This window comes from Aethalodelphis obliquidens, unplaced genomic scaffold (assembly GCF_003676395.1).
Source record: "Aethalodelphis obliquidens isolate GAN/ISIS:26980383/991018 unplaced genomic scaffold, ASM367639v1 scaffold11, whole genome shotgun sequence".
NCBI classification, from domain to species: Eukaryota; Metazoa; Chordata; class Mammalia; order Artiodactyla; family Delphinidae; genus Aethalodelphis; species Aethalodelphis obliquidens.
This window is the reverse complement of record NW_020837955.1, coordinates 39197579-39222139: the sequence shown is the minus strand read 5'-3', so window position 1 is coordinate 39222139 and position 24561 is coordinate 39197579. Positions and strand designations below refer to the sequence as shown.

At 39.1% G+C, this 24561-nt stretch overlaps 1 protein-coding gene across 3 annotated transcripts in view; it reads right to left on the bottom strand.

The window, feature by feature from the left end:
- Positions 1-24561, bottom strand: part of EDRF1 (erythroid differentiation regulatory factor 1) — a 39785-nt gene that overhangs the window by 2183 nt on the left and 13041 nt on the right. For all 3 annotated transcript variants that reach the window (XM_027112912.1, XM_027112913.1, XM_027112914.1), the window contains 12 exons: positions 23406-23663; positions 21585-21656; positions 21133-21283; positions 18764-18952; positions 18235-18435; positions 16392-16610; positions 14512-14735; positions 12989-13147; positions 12665-12814; positions 11060-11213; positions 9588-9703; positions 8013-8164 (listed from right to left, as the gene is read on the bottom strand). In XM_027112912.1, the coding sequence (XP_026968713.1) occupies positions 8013-8164; positions 9588-9703; positions 11060-11213; positions 12665-12814; positions 12989-13147; positions 14512-14735; positions 16392-16610; positions 18235-18435; positions 18764-18952; positions 21133-21283; positions 21585-21656; positions 23406-23663 (2045 nt within the window). The remainder of the gene's footprint in view (positions 1-8012; positions 8165-9587; positions 9704-11059; positions 11214-12664; positions 12815-12988; positions 13148-14511; positions 14736-16391; positions 16611-18234; positions 18436-18763; positions 18953-21132; positions 21284-21584; positions 21657-23405; positions 23664-24561) is intronic.

The following is a 24561-nucleotide window of genomic DNA, read 5'->3' as shown; positions in this document are numbered from 1 at the left end:
AGATGGATATGTTTTAGGGTTTTTTTGGGTTTTTTGTGGGGGGCAGGTTAACATTCACAAACCTCTGATAACCTTATAAGACATTTAAACTCCTATCTGACAGTAATCAAGGCAATAGCACTTAACAATTAGAAACAGTCTGAAATATGAATTGGTCTCTGTGGGCAATGACATCACACTGTCATTTCAGCTGATGCCTAAGGATAATTGATGGGCTTCTGAGATCGTAAATATAAAACCCTTTGATTTGTTCTGATCATAATTCTGAATGTTAAATCTTTATCTTCCAATTTCTACAAATCATTCCCTTCCTTAAGCAACTCTCATCAACAGTTAATGAAACCAGCCCAGGTCCACAAAATAAATAACTCCGGGAATAGTGATATTCATATTTATGAGAGGACCTCATACACTCTTCAGGGGAATGCACTGGGATGGCTCAGCCACCTGTTCACAACCTGGGTCTGATTTCTGATTGATTGCTACCTGATGTTAAATATTTTCAATATTACTTCTGTATCTCAGGGCTCATACAGAGCCCTGACAGAGCAGTGGAATAGCAGCTCCAAGACTCACATCCCTGGAGGACGATTATTGGGCTGTCTGTCCACCTGTCAGTGATCACTGTGCTGGTCGCCACTCTGTTCTGGCCTGCAGGGGTGAACCCTTGGACCCCGTTCCACAGGGGCTCTGCCCTCACCCCGGCACTGACTATGCTGGTTGGTCCAAGAGCAGGCACTGCTCAAAGCTGCTTCTCTAGGAACCAGGTTCAGGCCCAGGACAAATTCAGTCTCTCTTCTCTATCATTTAGTCCCACTGTGCTTCCATTTCTCTATATCTTCTTTTCTCTCTTTCTCTCTCTATACTGCAAAAACTTAAGTATTGTCAACAGCCATATCGTTCAATCTAGAAACTGGGAAACTGAAAAAGGCAACCTGAAGTAAAAGAAAGGAATTTATCTTATGCCATTAAGTTTTCTATAATGTACTTCACATTTTATTGAACCGTATGTAATTGCCAGTATTTGACCATTTTAAAATTGACCATGCTTAATAAAAATTGACATGAAGTATAGTTCTAGCTGTGTTATTTAGGATTTACAATGGTATTGTCCTTTTCCATTTTATAATTGGTTTTTGTTCATGTTTATTTTTCCTGCAGAAATAAACATTATGGTATCTACACACACACACACACACACACACACACACACACACAGTTAATGAAACCATGAACTCTATTCTGAGGCGTCCTATCATTTCTTAGGGTTACCTTTTTCCCAAAAGAAGGTAACCTACATTCTTTTATTTTCCTTTTCACTATTCTTAACCAAATATTAGATGGACATACCTGGCCAGGAAAACCCATAAATCTAAAGGGTCTGTTCTCTGACTATGGCAGACAGCATCCAAACCCTCAGAGACTACTTCTAATTTTTATACTTTTTCATTATCTTAAACCCCAAAGCCAGCAAAAGGTCAAGAGGCTAAAGCAGTGAATATTAAAATGCAGTACAAGAGCAAATAAATTCTTGATCCAAAAACAAAAAACACAACCCAACAGACAAAACTAGTGTTTCTGGCAGGACAGTGCTGACACAGCCGTCGTAAGTGCCTACACAATCTCAAAAGGAAAACAAAAATTGTTTTAAATTAAATGCATCTTAATTTTCTTAGATTTCTTTCCAATTCTTTAGGATTCTAAGAATTAAATTACCAAGCTCAGTTTATTCTATTCTTTCTTTTTTTGGTGGGAGGGAAGGGAAGAAACAGTCAAAATAAAAACATATGACTATTTCCTTTCTTTTAAAGGCTAATTTTGATTTCCCTTTACTCCAAAAAGGAATGTTCATTAATTCCTGGTGAAATAACTGGGCTTGCAGCACAGGATGTTCTCCTCTCCACAAAAAAATTATAGATGTTCACGTGTGTATCAGTGAAACATGAGAGAAACAGTCATTGACTTACTAGTCAATATGTCTCTATGTTGTGCAACCTGTCAACATACTAACCGTATTAACACATGCAGCACATTTAAGTCTTTTATTTAATAAACCTTAAGAAACTAACAGAGATTAGCTAAATAGGACTTTATGCATCACGTGTAAAAAGTTTAGGTTAAAACTTTTTAACTAGAATAGTAATAACCTGAATAAACAGAACGTTAGAGGACCCTCCACTAAAATAAAAATGACTTAGGTCATATACATATGACTGTTAACGAGTATAAAGGATACTATAAGACTGAACTGTTACGTGTTAGCCAATTGCTTAAACCATGGATTTGTGAAAACCAATGAATCACTGTGTTTCTCACATCTCATATATATTTACACTGCCACTTTGTGGAAACCAGTAAAAAATTTCTCAAAATTTACCCACTGCTGTTAAAAAGGAAAAACCATGAGTTTTCCCAACTGTGCGTCACTACACGCACAGCTCCTTTGCCTTTTGGTTCTTCAGAAGATGGGTGTGTCGGCTACCCTTGCTGTGCACCAGTAACAGGACATGGAGTAGCCGCCCAGGGTTAACAATGGGGCTGAGACGGCAGCGCACCTAATACTCAGGGCTCCTCTCAAAACGAACGCTCTTCTTAGACCAGAGAGAATTACTCAAAAACAATTAGGAGAGGGAGTTTCTGCTTAGGATGTAGAGAGCTGGAAAAAGTATCATTCCCACCCTTACGAAAAAAACAGCAATAAACGCAGGACAACCTACAAGATCACGACTTTGCTTGAACCCATCAGAGAGCTGGGGTTGCAGGGCCACCAACCAGTCTGAAAACTAAGGACAGAGAGGCTAACACGGGGCGAGACAGGAAAGTTCTTTCTCACCTGGGGCGGACACAGCTGGACACGGCAAGAAGAATTCAGCTAAAATCCTTAATGAGCTGGTAGAGGTCGAGAGAGGGCTGGTGAGGGAGGGGCTTGCAAGAGCCCCAGCAGGAGCTGACGTGAGAGCCTGATGAGAGTCCCAGGCCACGCTCCCGTGGTACAGGCAGGCCTGGGCGAGGGGAACAGCTGCTGCAGCAGCGGTGGGAGGGGGCGGGGCAGGCAACCCAAACCCACTGGACCCTTCTCCGCAGGAACCAGAAGCCTGAATATGTGGGGCGGGGCTGGGGAGGGAGCAGCGCTGGTGGTGAAGGTCAGTGCAGACAGGGGAAGGGAAGGGAAGAAACACTAGCCCTGGGGGAGGGGCGGGAGCAGGGGGAAGGCCACACCCCTGACACTCAAGGACACAGGGTCTGCCCCAGACTGAGGCTTACCCGAAACAAGTGCGAAGCCTGGCCAACTCCCCCTCCCCTCCCTAACAGCTACAAAGCACGGAGGGACCAGCGAGTGGAATACAGCTGGGAGCTGTTAAGAGCATGAAGACAGGCCCTCTTTGAGATGCCACAGGAAGAAAAAGACCAAACGTGAAGATGGAGAAGGCGGTACAAGAGGCCTCCACAGAGCTGCTCCACACCGACCCAGGCACTGCCAGAGGGGCACGGGAGGTAACCAAGGCAACAAGAAAATCTCAACCACAGCTCAACACCAGACCTGAAAAATGAACTCAAACTCCCCACACTGAAGGCCTAGCATGAGACAGGTGTACAAACTTGCCAGGCTTAATAATCATTTCCCTCAGTCTACTATCCTACAGGAGATGCCCAGTTTCCCACGAACAATTACAAGATGTAGAAAGGCAAGGAAACCACACACTGCCAGGAGTCAAAGAAACAACAGAACCAGACTCAGACACGACACAGATGTTGGAACCATCTGATAGGGGATTTAAAATGACAATGATTAAAAGGCTCAAATGGAAAATGTGGACGACATGCAGCATCAGATTGGTAACTTCAGCAGAGAGAGGGAAACTATAAGAAAGAACCAAGGGAAATACTAGAAATGAGGAACACAGTGACAGAGACAAAGAATGCCTTCAACAAGTCCAACCGTATAGGACACAAAACTGAGTCAACAAACAATGAACTTGCAGACAGGTCAAGAGAAATCACCTAAGCTGAAACACAAAAAGAAAAAACCTGTAAAAAAACAGAACACCTAAAAGCTGTGGAACACTATCAAACAGTTTAATATAGGTATAAGTGGAACCAAAGAAAAAGAGAAATTGGAGAAGATATAAAAACACTGAGGAGGGAAAAAAAAATCATACCACCTAGGCATATAATGCCCACACTGCTGGGGGAAGAGAAGGAAGAAATCTTGAGGGCAGCTAGAGCGAAAAAGGTACATGACATACAGAAGAACAAAGATCAGAACAGCAGACTTTGTCAGAAAATGGGCAAACCAGAAGGCAATGCAGTGACATCTCTGAAGTGTGGAAAGAACTCTATACCCAGCCAAAAGATCTTCTAAAACCTGAAGAAGTAATAAAGACTTTCACAAGAAAGGAGGAATTCCTTGCTAGCACACCTATACTATAAAAAACGATAAAGGAAGTTTTTCATGTAGAAAGAATATGATACCACACAAAAAAATGGTCTATCTACACATAAGTTAAGAGCACTAAAAATGGAATAAATAAAGGCAAAAAAATTCCTTGTTCTCTTAAAACTTTATATAAACAAAAGGCATACTATCTAAGCAAAAACAGTAGAGTGTATTGTTTGTTTATTACATGTAAAAGTAAAATGAATGATAACAGTACAAATGATGGAAGGGAAAAACTGGGAGCATATTGTTTTAAAGTCTTCACACGTGAAGCAGTATAATATTATCTGAAGGTGGCCTCCGATTAAGAATGTACATGCTGGGTCAACCACCAAAACTTTACAAAGTGGTATAAATAATAAATCAATAGTGAAATAAAAAGGAATCATAGAAAATGTTCACTTAACTCAAGGAAGAAAAAGACAAACAGAAAACAGCTAGCAAGATGATAGATTTAAATCTAACTACATCAATAATCACATTAAATGTGACTGGTCTAAAAATACCACCTATAGGGCTTCCCTGGTGGCACAGTGGTTGAGAGTCCGCCTGCCGATGCAGGGAACACGGGTTCGTGTCCCGGTCTGGGTAGATCCCACATGCCGCAGAGTGGCTGGGCCCGTCAGCCATGGCCGCTGGGTCTGCGCGTCCGGAGCCTGTGCCCCGCAACGGGAAAGGCCACAACAATGAGAGGCCCATGTACCACAAAAAAAAAAAAAAAAAAAATACCACCTATAAGTTTGGATTGAAAAAGCAAGACTCAACTATATGCGATCTATAAGAAACTCACATTTAAGTTAAAAGACATAGATAGGTCAAAAGCAAAAGATGGGAAAAGACATTAACCAAAAACACCTGAGCAGCTATATTAATATCAAAGATGGACATCACATGTTATATAAGGGGCTCAGTTCTCCAAGATATAACAGTCCTAAATGTGTATGTGACTAATAGAGCCTCAAAATATGTGAAACAAAACTGAAAGAATCGAAAGGAGAGACAGATGAATCCACACAATTGTCACTGGAAACTTCAACATGCTTCTCTCAGTAACTGACCGAACAAGTGGACAGAAAGTGTGAATACAGAAGACCTGAGCAACACGCTGAACCAACTAAACCTAACTGACATTTACACAACACTCCACCAAACAGTAAGCTACTCATAATTTTCAAGTGCACATGGAACACCTGCCAAGGCAAACCATATTCTTGGCCATAAAACAAATCTAAACAACTGTGAAAGAAGAGAAATCATATGCAGTTATGATCTCAGCCCATAGTGCAATTAAAATAAAGCAATCAATAATGGAAAGATATCTGGAAAGTCCCAATATTCAGACATTAAGCAGCATGCCTCTAATACATGGATCAAAGAGGACATCTCAGGGGATATAAAAAAATTACTGTGAACTGAATGAAAAGGAAAATATATCAAAATTTGTGAGACATAGCAAAAGCAGTGCTTAGAAGAAAATTTATAGTGGCAAATACTTATATTTAAAAAGAAAAAGGGTCTCAAATCAGTAATTTAGGCTTCCACTTTAAGAAACCAGAAAAAGGGACTTCCCCGGTGGCACAGTGGTTAAGGATCTGCCTGCCAATGCAGGGGACACAGGTTCAAGCCCCGGTCCAGGAAAATTCCACATGCCGTGGAGCAACTAAGCCTGTGCGCCACAACTACTGAGCCCATGCACCTAAAGCCTGTGCTCCAAGAGAAGCCACTGCATGAGAAGCCCACGCACCGCAAAGAAGAGTAGCCCCCGCTCGCCCCAACTAGAGAAAGCCTGCCCACAGCAACAAAGACCCAACACAGCAATAAATAAATAAATAAAGCAGATTAAACCCAAAATAAACAAAAGCAAGGAAATATAAGTGTAGAAATCGATGACACTGAAAATAAAAAAACAATGGGGGAAGAGAAACCAAACCAAAAGCTAGTTCTTTGAAAAGATCAATAAAATTGGTAAACTTCTAACCAGACCAAAAAAAAAGAGAAGATAAAACTAATATCAGGAATGAGAGAAGGGCTATCACTAAAAACTCCTTTAGATATTAAAAGGCTAATACGGGAATACTGTGAACCTATATATTTGACAACAGATGAAACTCAAAAAGAAAAAAAGACAAGTTGAATAATATTATATCTATGAAATGAAATGGAATTGTTAAAACCTTTCATAAAGCCAACTCTACGTTAAAATGGTTTCACCAATAAATTCCAATCTCTTTCAAAAAACAGGAGAGGGAACACTTGCCAATTGATTTTATGAGGCCAGCATTGCTCAAATACCAAAACCAGATAAAACCATCACAAGAGAAGTATAGACTAATACCCCTTATGAACAGACACAAAAATTCTCAACACAATATTAGCAAATGGAATCCAACAATACATAAAAAAAAACAATACACCACAACAAAGTACTAGTTTATCCCAGGGATTCAAAGCTGGCTTAACATTAAAAAAAAAAATCAATGTAATCCACTATATTAACAGATTAAAGATGGAAAATGATAGTCATTTCAATGTATATAGCACAAGCATCTGACAAAAATTTAACATTCATTCATGATAGAAACTCTCAGCAAACTAGGAATAGAAGGGGACATCCTCAACTTGATCTACAAAAACCTGTAGCTGATGTCACACTTCATAGCAGGAGACAGAATGCTTTCTCCCTGAGATACTAAGGAACTGAAATCAGGAGAGGAATTAACTATAAAGAGGCAGCAAGAGGGAATTTTTGGATTGATGGAACTGCTCTGTGCCATGATTTTGTCAGCAGACATACATATCTATGCATCTATCAAAGCTTGAAGAACTGTACACCACAAAGGATGAATTTTACTATATATAAATAAAACATAAAAAGGGACAAAAAATTATCTGTATCCCAATTTTATAAACTGGTAAAATACGCACAGGATAACTGATAAGAATGAATATATTAGGATAAATGATTCTCCTTTTTCTATTTTTCAAATTTTGTAATATGGCTGGATTATACTTATACTAAAAAAAAATGAAAGGCATATTGTTTATATTATTTTCCTGATCTAGTATTTACTACCAGAATTTCAAATTAAATTAATAATCCCAACATAATAACTCTGGAAAACAACATAATTGTATAAGATGTTATAGGTGTATTTGCTGAGATGCTCACTCTTCTCTTCACTAGTTTCTTGGGTAGAGAGACTTTGGTGTTCTGTCACCTACTTTTAATGATGCGCTTGGCCCTGAGTATCTAAACTATAGTTCTGACTTCCCCTTAAACACAATGCTCAGAAGAGTTACAAGAAACAGTCAAGGTCTTCATTCCAGGTCATTCATCTCTCTCAGGGAAAATATTACAACCTATAGGGTATTTATCCTTAGGCAGTAAGATTTCTTTGTTTCTATAATCTCAACACGTAGTAGGCCACATGGAGATGATTCTCACTCAATTTAACAAATCACGAAAGAGCACCACTTAAAACACACAACAAAGAATGGGGCCCATCCTTTTACAGTATCAGTAATAAAAAGTATATAGGTAAGGTGCTTGGAAAGAAATTTCCAAAAAATTTACCTTGTTTTCTTTTTAGTTGACGACAGCAGTTTGATGGACTGAAGAAGAAGGAATGACAAGCGAGATTCAAATATACCCAGGAGTTTTATCACTTCTTCTCGATTGAGACTAGGAGAAGAATCAGCAGCTGGAGGGGTCTCTTCACTCTTAGGCTAGAAACAACAAAACGTTATTTCACCTAAGCTACCTCACAGTTTCATACTAAAGTGATGGAACCGCCATTTCAATAATCCAGTAAACTTTTAAACCAAAAGCAAAAAAGAGCAAACCTGAGATGATTTTTCCCTCGGGGACAGCCTGCTGGCAGCCTCATCACGGCCTCCTCCTCCCTCCCCTGAGAACATTTTGATAGACTAAACCACATTAAAAAAATGTCTCAGACCTAAAAGGCACTTACGTAGTAGAAACTAATCCTGAACAAAAACCTCCTGACTTTCCAACGTCAGACGCTCAAGGAGCAAGATGGAAATGGGTACTGTATGGTTTGAGAACCAGAGTTTGGAAATAGGCTGGAGGCCACTGGGACTCAGGGAAGCTTTCAGCAGAAGGCAGCATGAATGTGGGAACACCTGGCAAACTGGAAAGGCCTTCCCAAGGAGCCTGCTTAAGCCCAATCACCGTTCAACTGCAGACAGTTTAGTGGAAATTATAAAAGAAGGCACAGACCTTTCTCTTAAAAAAACAAACAGGGCTTCCCTGTTGGCGCAGTGGTTGAGAGTCCGCCTGCCGATGCAGGGGACACGGGTTCGTGTCCCGGTCCAGGAAGATCCCACATGCCGCGGAGCAGCTGAGCCCGTGAGCCATGGCCGCTGAGCCTGTGCATCCGGAGCCTGTGCTCCGCAACGGGAGAGGCCACAACAGTGAGAGGCCCGTGTACCGCAAAAAAAAAAAAAAAAAAAGCAAAACTTAATAGACTTTATACTCCCAGGGCCTTATTATTAACCAAGGTCTATGTGGTTATTTAAAGAAATAATTTTTTTTTAAGAAATTTATTTATTTTATTTTTGGCTATGTTGGGTCTTCGTTGCTGTGTGCGGGCTTTCTCTAGTTGCGGCGAGCGGGGGCTAATCTTCGTTGCGGTGCGCGGGCTTCTCATTCTGGTGGCTTCTCTTGTTGTGGAACACAGGCTCTAGGCGCACAGGCCTCAGCAGTTGTGGCACGTGGACTCAGCAGTTGTGGCTTGCGGGCTCTAGAGCTCAGGCTCAGTAGTTGTGGCGCACAGGCTTAGTTGCTCCGCGACATGTGGGATCTTCCCGGGCCAGGGCTCGAACGCGTGTCCCTTGCGTTTGGCAGGCAGATTCTTAACCACTGTGCCACCAGGGAAGCCCACAAGAAATAATTTTAAAATATAAAAGATGAACCTGTAAATTTGAGTTTAATAATTCCACCAAGAAAATGTAATAATCACTGTTAACAGGTTTTTATGCAGAGCATATGTATTTATGTATCTGTACACACACAATGCATATAGACACATATATACACATAAACGTATCACATATGCCCACTATACACATCATGTAGCATTTAGTTTAAGACACATAAAAAACAATGATAAATCTTTTTTCCATTTACCTGGTCAAATTCCTCTACAAGCTCCTTTCTGATGAGCTGGAATGCATGCTTAGTTCTCACCATTATATCAAGAGCCCCAGAAAGTGTTTTTAATTTTCCAATATTGCTATTCTGACCTAGAGTGTCAAACACAAAATGATCATTCCTTTAAATATAAATCTAGAAACCCATCCAATGTCAATGTATTAATGAAAATTCCGATTTTCAAATGCTGTAAAGGTAGCTCATGAGAATCCCAAGAAATCTTCTAAATCCGACTTTTGTCTAGTAATTATCCCTAAAGAAAAATAGTAAGAGTTGACAAGGCAATAAACAATCACTGTTTCCCTGCCTCACTATCTGGTTTTACAGTCACAGTATTAAACATTTTTTAAAAAGGAAATTAAGCATACTTACCATCTTAGCAGATTTGTTCCCAGTATCTACTTTTTTTTTTTTTAATAAAAACGATGCCTGCTCATTCTAAGGAATTCAAACATGGCAGAAAATTCAAAGATGCAAATTGGAAAAGAAGATCACCCCAGACTGCCCCCAGAAAGAGCTACTATTAATCCTGGGTGACCACCCAAGACATTCAGCTAGGCACTATATACTGGCAAAAAGTTTAAAAAGATGCTTTTAGTAAAAAGTATTTCTAAAAACTGTTCTGAATAGGTAATACACTGTCAAAATGTATAAGGTACAAATGGGCATACACTGAAAGCCACGGAAGTGACAGTGCCGTCAGTTTCTCGTCCATCCTTCCAGAGATACTATATAAAGAGTCATGCATATGTTAAATATTAAATTTATTTTAATTTTATAGAAGAAAACAACTGAAAAGAAACCAATGGAATTGCTGTACTTCAAATAAATGTCTCTTGTTTCTTTACCACACAAGAGATATTTCTCAAAAGATCCCTGTGCAGAAGGGGAGCAGGTGAACAAGACCAAGGAGGGAATTTAGAAAAAATCGCTCAGTGGTGGAGGGCCAGCTTACTCCGCCGTGGGAAATGATAAATGAAGCACCTCGCTTTTGCCCTCCCTGCCCTCCCACTTCATCGCCACCTTGCTCAGAATCTGCAGTTAAAGTCTGTTCTAGAACCACAATCCAAAGCTGCCAGTCTTGGTTCTTCGTTCAAGGGGACTCAGTGAGGCCCACCACTTCTCCATCACCGCTTCTCCACTCCCATCTTGTTCATGATGCTTAAAATCTTTAATTGTCTAAACTAACTTGTCATAATTTTTTTTCAAGTAAGAAATCCTGGGCTATATTTCAGTATATCTACTCATTAAACATAAGCTAATGCATTTCTCTAAGTTTTAAAAAGCATTTCAAAAGATGTCCCTACCCAAAGACATTAACTACGGGCAAATTCAAAAGAAAACAATATTGCTTACATCCAAGAGAGATCCATAGGCTGCCTCACTCTAAGACAACCCAACACTAAGCCAATGCATACAAACCTGCGAAATAAAGAAGTGAGACTTACTGGTCATCTGAAATTCTGCAAATGCTACTCTTTCTAACTGTACTCTAAGTAGTTCACATGGAGCATCTTTCAGAAGCTGAAAAAGCTTTACAGCTTTGCTGTAATGAAGATCTGCTAGCACCCGGTGCTGCTTCCTAAGATATTCATCACCAACCTAGAACCAAAAATAAAATAAATCCTAAGGCTTTGATTTCACAATAACTACTTAACCAAGTCTCTGGACCACTAAATACTTTTTAGTGTTTTGTTACAAGTCTTAGAGTTTTAGCTCTTACATTTAGGGTCTTTAATCCATTTTGTTTATTTTTATATGTTATGTGAGGGAGGAGTCCAACCCTATCCTTCTGCACGCAGATGTCCAGTTGTCCCAGCATGATTTGCTGAACAGACAATTCTTCCCCCAGTGAATTGTCTTTGAATTCTCTCAAGCTTGCTTTTGCCGTGAGGATATTAGGCCATCTGGACAAATGTGAATTTAGGTTGGGGGCCCTCTGTGGCAAGGGGAAAAGAGTCTAGGGCCACCTCAGAGTGGAAAAAACCCTCTCCAGATTCAGCTGGACCTCAAAGGACAGTATTTCCAGGATAAAGCCATCCCAGAAGTAAACCCGCACCCAAGGAACTGCAAGATAATTTGTCTTGGTGCTGAGCTAAGAAAGGGACAACAACAAAACAATAAAAAAATATCCCTGAGAAACTATAAGCACAAGACTCCTAGCAGAAGCAAGGCAACCTCTCTGAAGGAGGGCACCTTCAGCTCAGGCCTCAAATTATCCTTAGAAATACATGCATTTGAGCACCAGGATTCAGGTACAAGACTGTTCATCATATTATTGCTAATAGCCTCAAACTAGAACAACCCCAAAGTTCACTAATCATAGAATGGATAAATAAACTGTGATATATTCATTTAATGAATACTATTGAGCTGAGAAAATGAACAGCTACGTGTATCAACCTGGAAGAATCTCCAAAACATGATGTTAACTAAAAAGCAGTAAGCCACAGAAGAATATGTACAGTATGACTTGTTCTATAAAGTTCACAACCAGGTAAAATGTAAACATGCTGTTTAAGTGGTAAAAGACAGAAAAGGTACAGACATAACAGAAAATCTGGGACAGTAGTTAATGTGGGTGGGTACTGAGAAAGACTCAACAGGGAGGGGTACACAGGGGATCCCTGAAGGAGTCTTCCATTTCTTAACCTCAAGGTGAGGTACACAGGGGTTTCCTTTGTTTTTCTTTAAACTGTATAAATGCTTCACATACATTTTCTATGTGCTTTTATATGCATGCTCTATTTCAAAATAAAAATTTTTTAAATGAGCAATGCATACTTTAAAATTGACATAGAACCGTTACTATAACTACATTTTTAAAAAATCTAAATAATACACCCAGGCAAACACATAATTTTGCAAACTAAGACCCAATTATAATAAAAAAATACATAGCATAGGAGAGAGGGGAAAAATACCCACAGTCCAAGTTTTTCTCAAATGGCTAAAAGAATAGATGGCATTTTAAATGTCTACAGAAATGTAAGAAAAGCACCAGAACACCTTTAAATGGACTTGGCACTTAACTTCAATCGAAATGGCAATACCTGATTCCTCAGACAACTGTGGTACATGGACGCCAGCCTGTGATGGATGGTTGCAGCTCGGTACTGACAAAGAGGCTGTCGAGCAGACACCAAGTCCACATCACAGTATTTCAGGGACTTCATCATAGCCTCACTGACTTCTTTTTCAATCTGTGTATTTTTTTTAAGGGGGAGGAAAAAAATGACAATCCCATAATCTTATGTAAGAATCTTAAAAACATTTAAATACTGCTTGTCAAGAAAAAGACTGTAACAGATGCTCAATATGTGTCAAACAAAGGAATAAGTAAGGTTAAGACTTCTTTATAATCCAGCAAATATTACCTGCTCTTGAGCTTTTCTAGATAACGGAGCATAATCTTGCTGTAGAGTTGCCATAGTAAAATAAGTAGTGGACAATTCCCAATTCACTGAGTCCCAAACAGCTGAGTGTGTGTCTCGTGTTCCCAAGGATCTTAGAGCTTTCAAGTAGTAATCAACAGCCTGCAAGGGAGGAAAGAGGACCATTGTGACTCAGTTTAAATATACATCATAAAGTAAAACATGTCTCACAATCACCCCAACATTAATTTGAGAGAATTTATAAAAGACCAATATCAGGAGGAAAGGAAAAAAGTAAATCAGTGACACAGTTTCAATGAAGAAAGTGATTTAAAGTGGACTACATGTTGCCCACATTTCCTCTCGAGTCTATCATCAGCCCAGCTGAGTGTCTTATGACTCATGTGAAGCATAAGGATGCATTTTTTTCATTTGTTTTCCTTTCTTTCTAAATGAGAATTACAGCTTATATAACTAGCAAACTAGAAAAAATAATCTGACAAGTCTATGGATAAAAAATTTGCTGGGTTTGATTGTATAAAGAAGCAACCCTTCCCACTTCTGTCACCACCATGCTGAAATACATGGTCATTGTATGTAATCAAATAAAATCACACTGAATTCCATCACCCAGCAATAATTTCTACATTTCTGGTGTGTACTTATCCACTTTTTCTGTGTATATGTAGGCTTAAAGAAAAACAAGGTCACTTTTTTTTTTTAAGTTCTCTATGCAATGAACATTGCTCACTAATGTAATTTAAACAGTTTCAAAGTTCTCGACTAAACGAGTGTTCTTGTACCTCCCCCAATGCTGGATATTACCATTTGCCAAAAAATGTTCACAATTTGATTAAAAAAACTTGATTTTTAAATTTCATAAAAGTTTAAATTTTGAAATTTTTCTTACATATTAACCATTTACTTTTTTTTTTTTTTTTACACGTATGACTTTTTTGTTCAAGGTTATTTGTTCTTCTATTGGGGCAGTTTATTTTCAATGATTCTTAATTGTTCTTTATATATTAAGGATTTATTAACCTCTGATCTGTCATGTATGCTCTAAGTATTTTCCCTGGATTGTGGACTGCTTTTCAATTTTGCTTTCTGTTGTGCATTTAAAAAACAATTTTTATGCATTTGAATTTATCCATCTTTTATGTCGCAATTTTTGCTCTTTGTGTTACGCTGCAAAAGTCCTTTCCCATCCTATCAGAGAACCGTCTACCTGTATTTTCCTCTGGGACTTCCAGAGTTTCACTTCTCTGTGTCGATCTTTAATCGATCTGACGTGCTCTCACTACACTGATGTAATTTACTGAACAATTATCTTTCCCTACCTGTCATCTTCACTACTAAATTCTCAGTATTCTTCCAGTTTCTAAGTGTTTTAATGATCTGTCCAGTCCTGTGCCATCACCACAGCTGTTAATTATTTTAGTTTTACAAACTTTTAGTGGAGCTGTAGCAAAGTGTAAAGGACAATCAGGTGTGAATAGATGAGGTCCAACATGTAAGCAAGTTACCTTATTGTAATACAAGCCTTCTTCTGGAGAAAATTCACGTTTAAATTCATCACCTGCACCACAGTGAGCCTGTGCACAAATTCGCATGAGTCGTCCCGTGTTACATAATAAAAGGGCAGCATTTGTGACATCGTCAATTGACTCAAAGTTGTGAATTCCCTTTTCAAAACAAGAAAAGCTTTTTTTCCACAACTGCTGCTCTGCAGTAGACACAGTTTTGCTCACTTCACAAAAAAAGAAAGAAAACAATTGTGTAAGCAGATATCAGCGTAAACCCACCAGTGTCTCTCGATATGATGAGAGCATGGCAGTGACAGGATGTCTAGTGGACCACCAGCCACCTGGACCCACTGCAGCGCACTATTCTCATCACACCTGTGTCCCCCCCGCCCCCCGCCCCAAATTCATGTTGAGGCCCTAACCACAAATGTTGACTAAGGTTTCATTTATGAGGTCATAAGGTGGGACCCTGATCCAAAATGACTGGTGTTCTCATAAGAGAGAGAGACGTCAGGAACACACACAGAGAAAAGACCAGGTGAGGACACAGCAAGAAAGTGGCCACCTGCAAGCCAAGAAGAGAAGTCTCAGAGAAATCCAACCTTGGACTTCCAGCTCCACATTGTGAGAAATAAATTTCTGTTGTTGAAACCACCTAGTCTACGGCAGCCGGGCAGACTGACACAACACTCGGAGTCCTCTTCTCTATTAACCAGATGATATTAAAGCAGGCATATAAAAACATCGAGCAAAGCACTATTGCATAAAGATTCAAAAGACATGGTCCCATGAATTTCAAGAGGCACAGTCCGTGTCTTCTCTAATTCTCCTAGGTTTCTGACAACCACTTTTCATACACCTTCACCAACTTCCTCCTCCAGAGGCACCTTAAAAGCATAGGTTCTTATATCTCAATTTTAAAAATGTATTATATACGTATAAATAACAACAACAAAAAAGCACAGGTTCTCCCACCGGCAATGACCTCTGTACCCCTGTGGCAAGTACAGCTCACAGATCAACAGGCACACAATAACTTATTCAACCTACCTGCTGTCCTGTTTTATCTCGGCCCTTTTGGTTTCCCATGCTGTGTGTACAGCCTCTACAGTTTCACCCATTCTCATGGCTTCAACTATCACCCCTATGTGAATGGTTCCCAACCTATGCCTTGCTAACCCAAAGAGCTCTAAGCACACATTTCTAACTGACTACTAAATCATACCATTCACGTACACGTCCACTGGCTCCTCAAACTCAACATGGGTGCAGATGAATCCATCCCCCTCTGCCTTAATCACTGAAGACCACTCGCTGCTCCTCTAAACACCCACTGGACACTATATCTTTGGCTCCTTCCTAACGCTGCCTACTCCAGTCGAGACATCCCACCTTTCCCACATCTGCCTGCTGCAATCATATCATGTTGCAATCTGCCCAAACTACACCTTCTTCCCACAAGCCTTCCAAGAAAGCCACAACTTCAAGGAACGTCTTCCTTTCCCCACTCCTCTACTGTACGGCATTTGTACTTATAGCATTTTTCAGAGATTTGTATTCATATCTGGCTTCCCAGCTCGGAGAACTACGTCTTAGCCAATTACATATCCAATATAGAGCCTAGCACATGGCTGACTGTCCAACTCACTTCTGAAGTGATCAGATGGAGGACGGAGGACAGTGAAATGATGACTCCCAAGGGGAAATAATGTCTTTTCCTACTTTTATTCCTTGAGAATTTAATAATAAAAGATTCTTTAATAGTGCACCCCTTTATGACATAAAATCAAATGCCACAGTTCTTGGCTTGAACCATGTAAAATCAGCATGATTTTCTAAGAGAACGGGCAATAAAGACAGGACCCCAGAGACGTACTCACCTACTCTCTCACTCTGTAATGCGGCAGCCTGATTCATGTAAAAGACACCGATTTCATTTCTAATGTTACCCATTCTCTTCAATACTTGTATATACTGTTCTGGATTTTGACTTTTTAAGTCACTAAACTGCAAGATTTCATTAGCAGCCTCATAACATTTACAACTAACTGAAAGTTGACTTTCTAAGTCCGTAGACAAATCAGTTGCCCATGCAAATCCTTAAAAGAAGAAAAAGGAAACATCACCATGAGTCATATGAACCCTTCTTCCTTAGTATCTAAGTAATCTAATACTTTTAAGACAAAATAACATATAGTAAAATTATGCTTATACCATAATATGCAATATACTATAAACATAGTAAGATTCAGTTAATACAACTAAAATTTTAAATTTCAAAAGAAAAGATCTCTGAATTTATTTTAAAAACTATATTTTCTTGGGACATTCATGTTGGATTAAAAGAAATATTTTCCTGCCTAAAAACAACTCCCAAGACCCAGATTTTACCAGGTCCACTGCTTACTGGTACAGACCTAAAGTTGTCCACTGATACAAGGTAAACCAGTTTTTCCTTTTTAATTACTGGAAACAGTTCTTGAAATAAAGTTCGGATTGCTACAGAGGCTAGTTATGTACATTAGAGTTTGCCAATGTAAGTTTATGTCACTGAAGAAGCTGACAGATAAGCTCTCAAAGACTTAAACGTGCCCTCTAGTGGAGACTGGAGTAAACTCAGGTGCAGGGCCCAAAAATTCAAGGGAGAAAAAGGGTAGTACTCCTGCTGATAACTTTCAAGGAGCACATCACTCTTACAAAGAAGTAAATTATATGAAATTAACATGATGGGAATGGCAAAAACAAACTTAAGGATTTTATCACCATGTTTATTAAAATAAAATGATTATTTGAGAAACTCAGAAGGGGAGAAGGGGAGAAAGAGGGCAAAAAAACCCCATAATAATACATTTCCTCCACCAGTATACCTCTCTAGATGTTAACAGTCCAAAGTTTTTTGGGATGTGGATATAAAGTGATATAAACGATTTAAGAGCATAATAAAACAACTCCATACATTACAAAAGCACCTAATGTCTCACTTACTGCCCTAATTGCAAGGTGCTTATATATAACTGTACTGAGCTAAGAGGGAGGGATACTGCTCTGCAGACTAAATTCTCCTATCTTCCAGGTTTAAAATCTGACAACTCCAAAAACAGACAGCTGTGAACTACATTTAAAAAATAACGATCACTGGGGCTTCCCTGGTGGCGCAGTGGTTGAGAGTCCTCCTGCCGACGCAGGGGACACGGGTTCGTGCCCCGGTCCGGGAAGATCCCACATGCTGCGGAGTGGCTGGGCCCGTGAGCCATGGCCACTGATCCTGCGCGTCCGGAGCCTGTGCTCCGCAACAGGAGAGGCCACAACAGTGAGAGGCCCACGTACCGCAAAAAAAAATAAAATAAAAAAATAATGATCACTGTATCTTAGCCCTCAGGAACCATTCAAAAGGTGAACCATTCAAAAAGTAATCATCCACTTTTACCAACTGTTACTCCTTTTCAAAAGAAAATCATGGCGTGGTTAGCTGACTGAAGGGTTTCCCAGAAAAACCTTACAAAGAGAGAAGTGTAAAAAGTCAATACGATTGTCTCCAGAGACTATTTTTTAATTAGTTCTAGTTGTATAATTACTAATTATAAAATACTTCAAAACCACTTTATACACAAATACACAGGATCATGTTCAATTTAACATTAAGAAATGAAACAAAACAGCAATACCAAAACACTAACATTTCTGGCATTTTTCTGAATCAAACGATGAGTCTCACTGGCATACCTTGACAACTGGACTCCCTGTGGAGGCTGTGTAATATTTCCTGGTCTTCTTTTGTTTGATAATTAAACTCTTCAAGGTGTGCCGCTCTATTATTTGCATTCTGGGCCAGCATTAGTTGGATATCACCACAGAGTGTTAAATATTGAGAAAGAAATAGCAGCACTTCAGAAAGCATATTGGTGCAGAGGCAGCAATAAGTATCTATGTGGAAAGGGTAGGAAGGAGAAAAAACACAGCACATTAAAAATGAAGGAATACAGTAAAAATTAAGAAAATCTGTTACCAGCTGAAAGCTTTGTACCACTGTATCTAAGTTTATTTTATGTCACATATCACATATGACTTCATGTATTTCAAAATGAAGCGATGTTAAACCAAAGTGGAAAATACTAGGAAACATATACAAGATTAGAAAAAAAAATTTTAGTTAAATTTAAAACAGAAATAGAATTAAAATTTCACTGATTCAGATGCCTTCTCGTTCTCTCTTCCCAATGCCTATTAAGTATTTTCATTTATAGTAACTTACCATGGCTCTGCAAAGCTAATTTAATGTATCGTAACGCTCTTCCATATTTCTGAAGACTCATGGCAGCATCAGACAAAACATAATAGGCCTTTGATGACTTGAGAATCAGCTGGAGTTTCATTTTATGTTGCCAAGAACCAGGGATCATTCCAGACTGACTGGAATAATTACCCTTCTGAAGGGAGCCCACTACGACATGAGGGAAAAAAGGCAGCACATTTTATTTGAATATAAGTCTCACTGTAAAAAAAATTTTGCTTCTTGATAAAAACCCTCCAGGCCTAGGTACTATTAATAGCTACAACAAAACTGGTAAATACTGTATCTTACTACTTAAATGCAATGAAGTAGAATAGCAGTGTTTTGACATTCTCACTTGGGATTTCCAAAGGCCTGCTTCTCCGTAGCTGTCAACTCTGTCACTCTTTCAGGGTCACTAACATAACTAAGCTCATGACTGACATCTACGTCCTTTCTCTAGTCTATGCGTCGACCTGCCAAAAAGTTCACCTTCCTAAAGCACAGCTTTAATCACAGTGGAACTCCTGTTCTAAAACATTAAAATGGCTTCTCACCACTTATTCAATCATGTCTCAGCATCTCAGCCCACTTCCTAAGCTCCATTTTGTTTAGCCTTACCTCCTTGTACTCCACGCCTACTCTCCACCAACCAAAATCAAGGTGCAGCTTGTTGTCTACATAAACCCTGTTTTCCCTGTATCCCATCTGGGTTTACTGCTTCCTCCACCAGGAATACTTTCTAAAGTCCAGCCCATTACTACCCTCTTCAGCCAACAAATGTCCACTTCTGTGCCAAGCACCGTGCTAGGCACCAGAAACAGTGACATGAAGTTATATGGCCTCTGTCCTTGAAGACCCCACAGACCAAGGGTGGAGATGGGCCAATAACATAAACCACAACAAAATATATTAAGTGCAATGACAGAGAGAAGAGCAAAATGCTGTGGGAACCCACCCCCCATCATCTCCCAGCTTCAAGATGTCTCATTTTATTTTATTTTTTTTAAAGATGTCTCACTTTTTGATCAGCTCCAACACTTGAGTCTTTCAAAGCAATGAAAAGTACTTAGTCTCTTATGGTTTTATTTGTGCATGTGTTTCTTTTTCCTCTGCTACTGTTATGCATTTTCTATATGCGAGGCATTGTGAGAAAACCAAAAATGAAGAAGATGAAGTTTTGCTCACAAGTGTGTTCGTGTGTGTGTGTGTAAAACCATTAGACACAGCTGATGATGACTGAGGCAGGCCTCAGTTAAGTGCTCACAGGACAGAGTGGTGAGGGAACCAAGTAATTCTGGGGATAGAGGTTAGGACGGAGACCTTAAACAAGAGCAGGATTTTCAACAGCTGAGATGCGGAGGAAGGAGGAGACAGAAAAGGCATTTCAGAGAAGAGAACACCATGAAGGAAGCACAGAGACAGGGGTCTCGAGTGCTGGTGTGGTCCTCCTCATTGTGGGTAGACTCAGGCTGGCACATAGGAAGCACTACATAAATGCTGGGGAAATGAATCCTGCCACGCACACTGCCCCCCGCCCCCTTATGTTCATGAAGGGAAGAAAAGACCTTTTAGAAAGCACTTGATACTATTTTAAACATACTGGCTTTCAAAACACTTTTTAAAATAACTGAAACTGATTTAAAAAAACAAAGGGAGGGGGATATGGTTGGAAAAAGAAATACAACTTAGATTAAAATAAATGAGAAATTCAGGACTTTGACTTCAAAGTCCACATGTTCCTCATGAAGTGATGTTCTTGAGGAACAAATCAGACCCTTTATAAGTGACTCCTGCAGCTTATCCAAGTGCCGTGAGGAGACAACGGCTACCACGCCTAAGGTGCTCATTATGTGCACTGTTCTAAGCACGTTACATACATCAACTCACTGAATCCGTGTAAGAGCCCTTTAAAGTAGGGACTATTACTGTCTCTACTTTGAGAGAAAACAAGGCTCAAAAAAGTCAAACAACCTGCCCTAGTGAAGCTGAGATCTGAAGCTGTGCGGTTTGGTTCCTAAGTCCTTGTGCTTAAACCCTTGACTGCATCTACTGAAGTGGGGCTTTCTCAGGAGAACCCCACCGTGCTGAAGGCATTAGTTCCTCACAGCAGGTAACAGGAGGAAGCAGGTTCCTTATGTTCTTCTTAGAACTATCTATAAAGGATCGAAATTATCCTGTTTTATTTTATATTTCAATTGAAAGGATATCTTCCCCCACTTTCCATTCACATGATATCCTTTTTCTGAATTCCTTTCAATGAATGCCTTAATTGACCTAAGTCTGCTGTTGAAAAGGCCTACTATATTATTCCGCTGAAAAGGCCTTATTTGCACTTCAATTCAACTTACTTTTGTCCAAAAACAAGGCCATCTGCTTCTCCAGACCCTCAGGACCCCCCCTTGTGGATTCATCTTCATATTTTAGTGGGATTGGGGTGTTGGGGTCAGCGGCAGGGAGGTCACTTTCTTTTTTGATGCTGCTGTCCACAGATTTTAAACCCTTTAAAAGAAGAGAAACATTTACTATACGTGTCACTGAACACCAACTGGAAACTAAATATAAGGCAATATCTGGACTACTAGATACATTGAGGAGAATTTAAATTTTGAAAACAGACTTTAAAAAACTACTACATTTGACCTGAAAATTAGGAGACATTAATTTTCAACTTATGCTTAAAGGGGGGGGGAAATCACAGTAGAATATCATTCAGAATAACATGTAGGCACCAATAAACAAACACTATTTGCATATCAAGTACAAGTTTTACTGAAACGGTGCAGTCTACACTGAAACTTACCTCCAGAACGTAGGTAAGCACAAGTCTACAGCGCTCTTCTGTGTCATGGCAAACTGGAAATGCACAACTGGGCTTCAGAAACAAACATTTAAAATTATTAATATGCACTGATATGACAAATTCCATCTCCTGGGAATTACTAAAACTCTACAAGTCAATAATTTTGAAATTTTCTGTATATTCAGCTTAGTGAGGTATCTGACATTTTAAGGCTAATGCACTGTTTAATTGCAGAGTAAACTGATATAAGCATCAACAAAAATCTTGCTTAAAAAGATCTTCCAGCATACATGTTGCTTTAAGTACTTAAAATTCAAAAAAATAATTCTATTACAACAAAAAAAGCAAGAATGAGAGTAGTAATGTTTTAAATAAATGTATACCTAATCCAATAGGTGAGCCTGACTCCTAATCAGCACTAGTTCTTGCTAACACAGTTAATAATATCATCAATTTAGCAATAAGTTAACAAGTATTGCCAATGGTCTCACTGTATAATTTATATACTTAATTAGGAGGAGAACCAGTTAACAGCCTCCATCTACTAAGTGATATCATGTGTAAGAGCTTCTGCGAGGCATTCCATTTGGTGAATTTTATGAGGCTGGAATTACCATTCTCGTTATACAGAGAAGTAAACACAGATGTTAAGTAATGTGTTCAAGCACTCAGTGAGCGAGTGCTGAGGCCGGGGCTCTGGAGCCATGCTGTCTGTACTTCAAAAACTACTGAGATAAGGCAAAGCTACCATGAAAGACATGTTTATATGAATACTATGACTGTATTTCTGAGTGCTTTCAATATTGATAGAAAGTGCTGTCTCTGTAAAAAAAAAAAAAAAATCTGTAAGCATACCATTCTCCAAATGTAATCACATTCTGTTACAATGCAGTTTCCCAAATACAGGTAGCTTTTACAATCAATGTTTTTGTTTATAATCAGAAACATTTTTTTTACTGTACTGCGGGGTTCAAGCTGCAAGTGCACTAAAATTCAGAAAGACGGTTTATGAGAGACAGAAAAAAAGGCAGTGGGGCTAAGGTAAATGAGAGGAGAAATGAAGGAAGAGAAGGTCAGAAGGACAGGCAATGTTTTGGGGTGACACAGAGGTGTCCTCTAAAAACCCATTTGGATATAAAATTTCCACCTGAAAGTTAAACTCAGAGCTTAAATTAAGAGATTATCTATAAATATGACAGGAAATTAATTATAATTTAGAAAAATGAAACATAATTACACTGTCTAGAAAAAGATGGATGGTATGACAGTCAACACAACTGACACCAAGAGAAACCAAAAGGGCAGGAAGCTCTTAGGGTCTTTCGGGCTGTGCCCAGAGAAGAGACATGTCCAATCCAGCTGACATGGCCACAGTCACTGAAAAGCACCATCCTGTAGCACAGGGACAATGTGCCAGATTTCTCCACATATGGATCAATAATGAGCCACCCATGTGCTCTGATTCTACGTGCACCAAGCAACCTACACATTCAGTCTCCCAGCAACACAGCAACCGGGAAGAAGTACCATGGTGAGCAGCCAGGGCTGCACACTGGTCACTGGAAAGGAAAATCTCCCACATAAAAATTAACATATTGATGTGGTTTACACATCAGCCCACCATAGGTCTGCATGTGGATCAGTTACCCTGGGACAACTATAAAACCAAGGTTCAGAATTCATAGAGCTAATGATTATTAGACCCTAGACCATAAAAGATTTACTGAAGTAATGCCATCTTTTGAGATGCTAACTGTATCCAATTAACGACTGTTTGTTTTTCCATTGATGAAATTTTAATACAAATTTCAATATGCTTACTCTGATTTGATGAATGGATTTGTATTTTTCTGGAACTGACAATTCTCCAACAGACTTAATTATAGCCACTGCTTTGTTATCATCTGATGGATCAGAACAGGTGCTGTAGGATACGTTTTCATCGCTGTCTGGCATCTCCTCCTCCTCTTCACTATAACTTTCATCAGAATTCTCATTTAATGGAGATTCTGAACTTTCTTTTTTAGGTTCATCCAATTGGAAGAGTTCTGAAAGCATGTAATTGGCTGAAGCAATAATCTTATAAAAAGAAAACAATATAAGTAACTCATCAAAATTGAGCATTCTAAAGTGGAATGAATTTTACTACTGTACTAACAAATTTTAAGAGACCTGCAGACAGGCTGTTTCCACCACAGACTGTTAATACACACTGAAATGTTCCTGTTTCAAAGTACCAATACTCTGAATGTACTCTGTAAAATCCTCATGGGTTGATATGTTTATTTCCTAAAATTATTCCATTCCCAGCCCTCTCTCTTAAGAAAAAGTGGCAAATGTATTTCACTGGAGACAAGTTTTCACGTATAAAGTGTCATAACTAAAATGTTAGCAACACATCACTCCGTATCAACCAAGAAACAAGAATTTCTCTTTACAAGCTATGAATTAATTAGTTTATCTTTAACAGGCAACTAATATTTACTATACGACCTATGCTTCCAGGGGGAAAACCTCCACTAGCTTAATGAGGGAAAAGTCCAGAAAATCTGGTTTCTCTTAAAATTAGCATTTATATATTAGCATTTATTCTACTCTACTGTTTAGGTAATTCTTAGTCTCAGACATGCAATAGTCTTAACACTATTTTTAACTTATTAACCACCATCACTTTAATCAGCAATTAGACATTTAAGCCAGAAATTGACATTTTTCTTCAAAATCAGTTTATCTTGGTTTGGTCTCTAGGATAATCTTTATCTCCAAACTGCACGTGGCCACAATTAAAAGGAACTTGGATCTTTAAAAAAAAAAATCACAGATACTACATATCTCTTCTGATTTAAACAGGACACAACTATCCTTACACTGAAACATACAGTTGTCAAATTCAGACACCTGAGGGTAATAAGGGTGGTGTAAAACCATGGGCACAGAACTGAGGTTGTTTTAAGAGATGCTTTTATATACTGAGGTA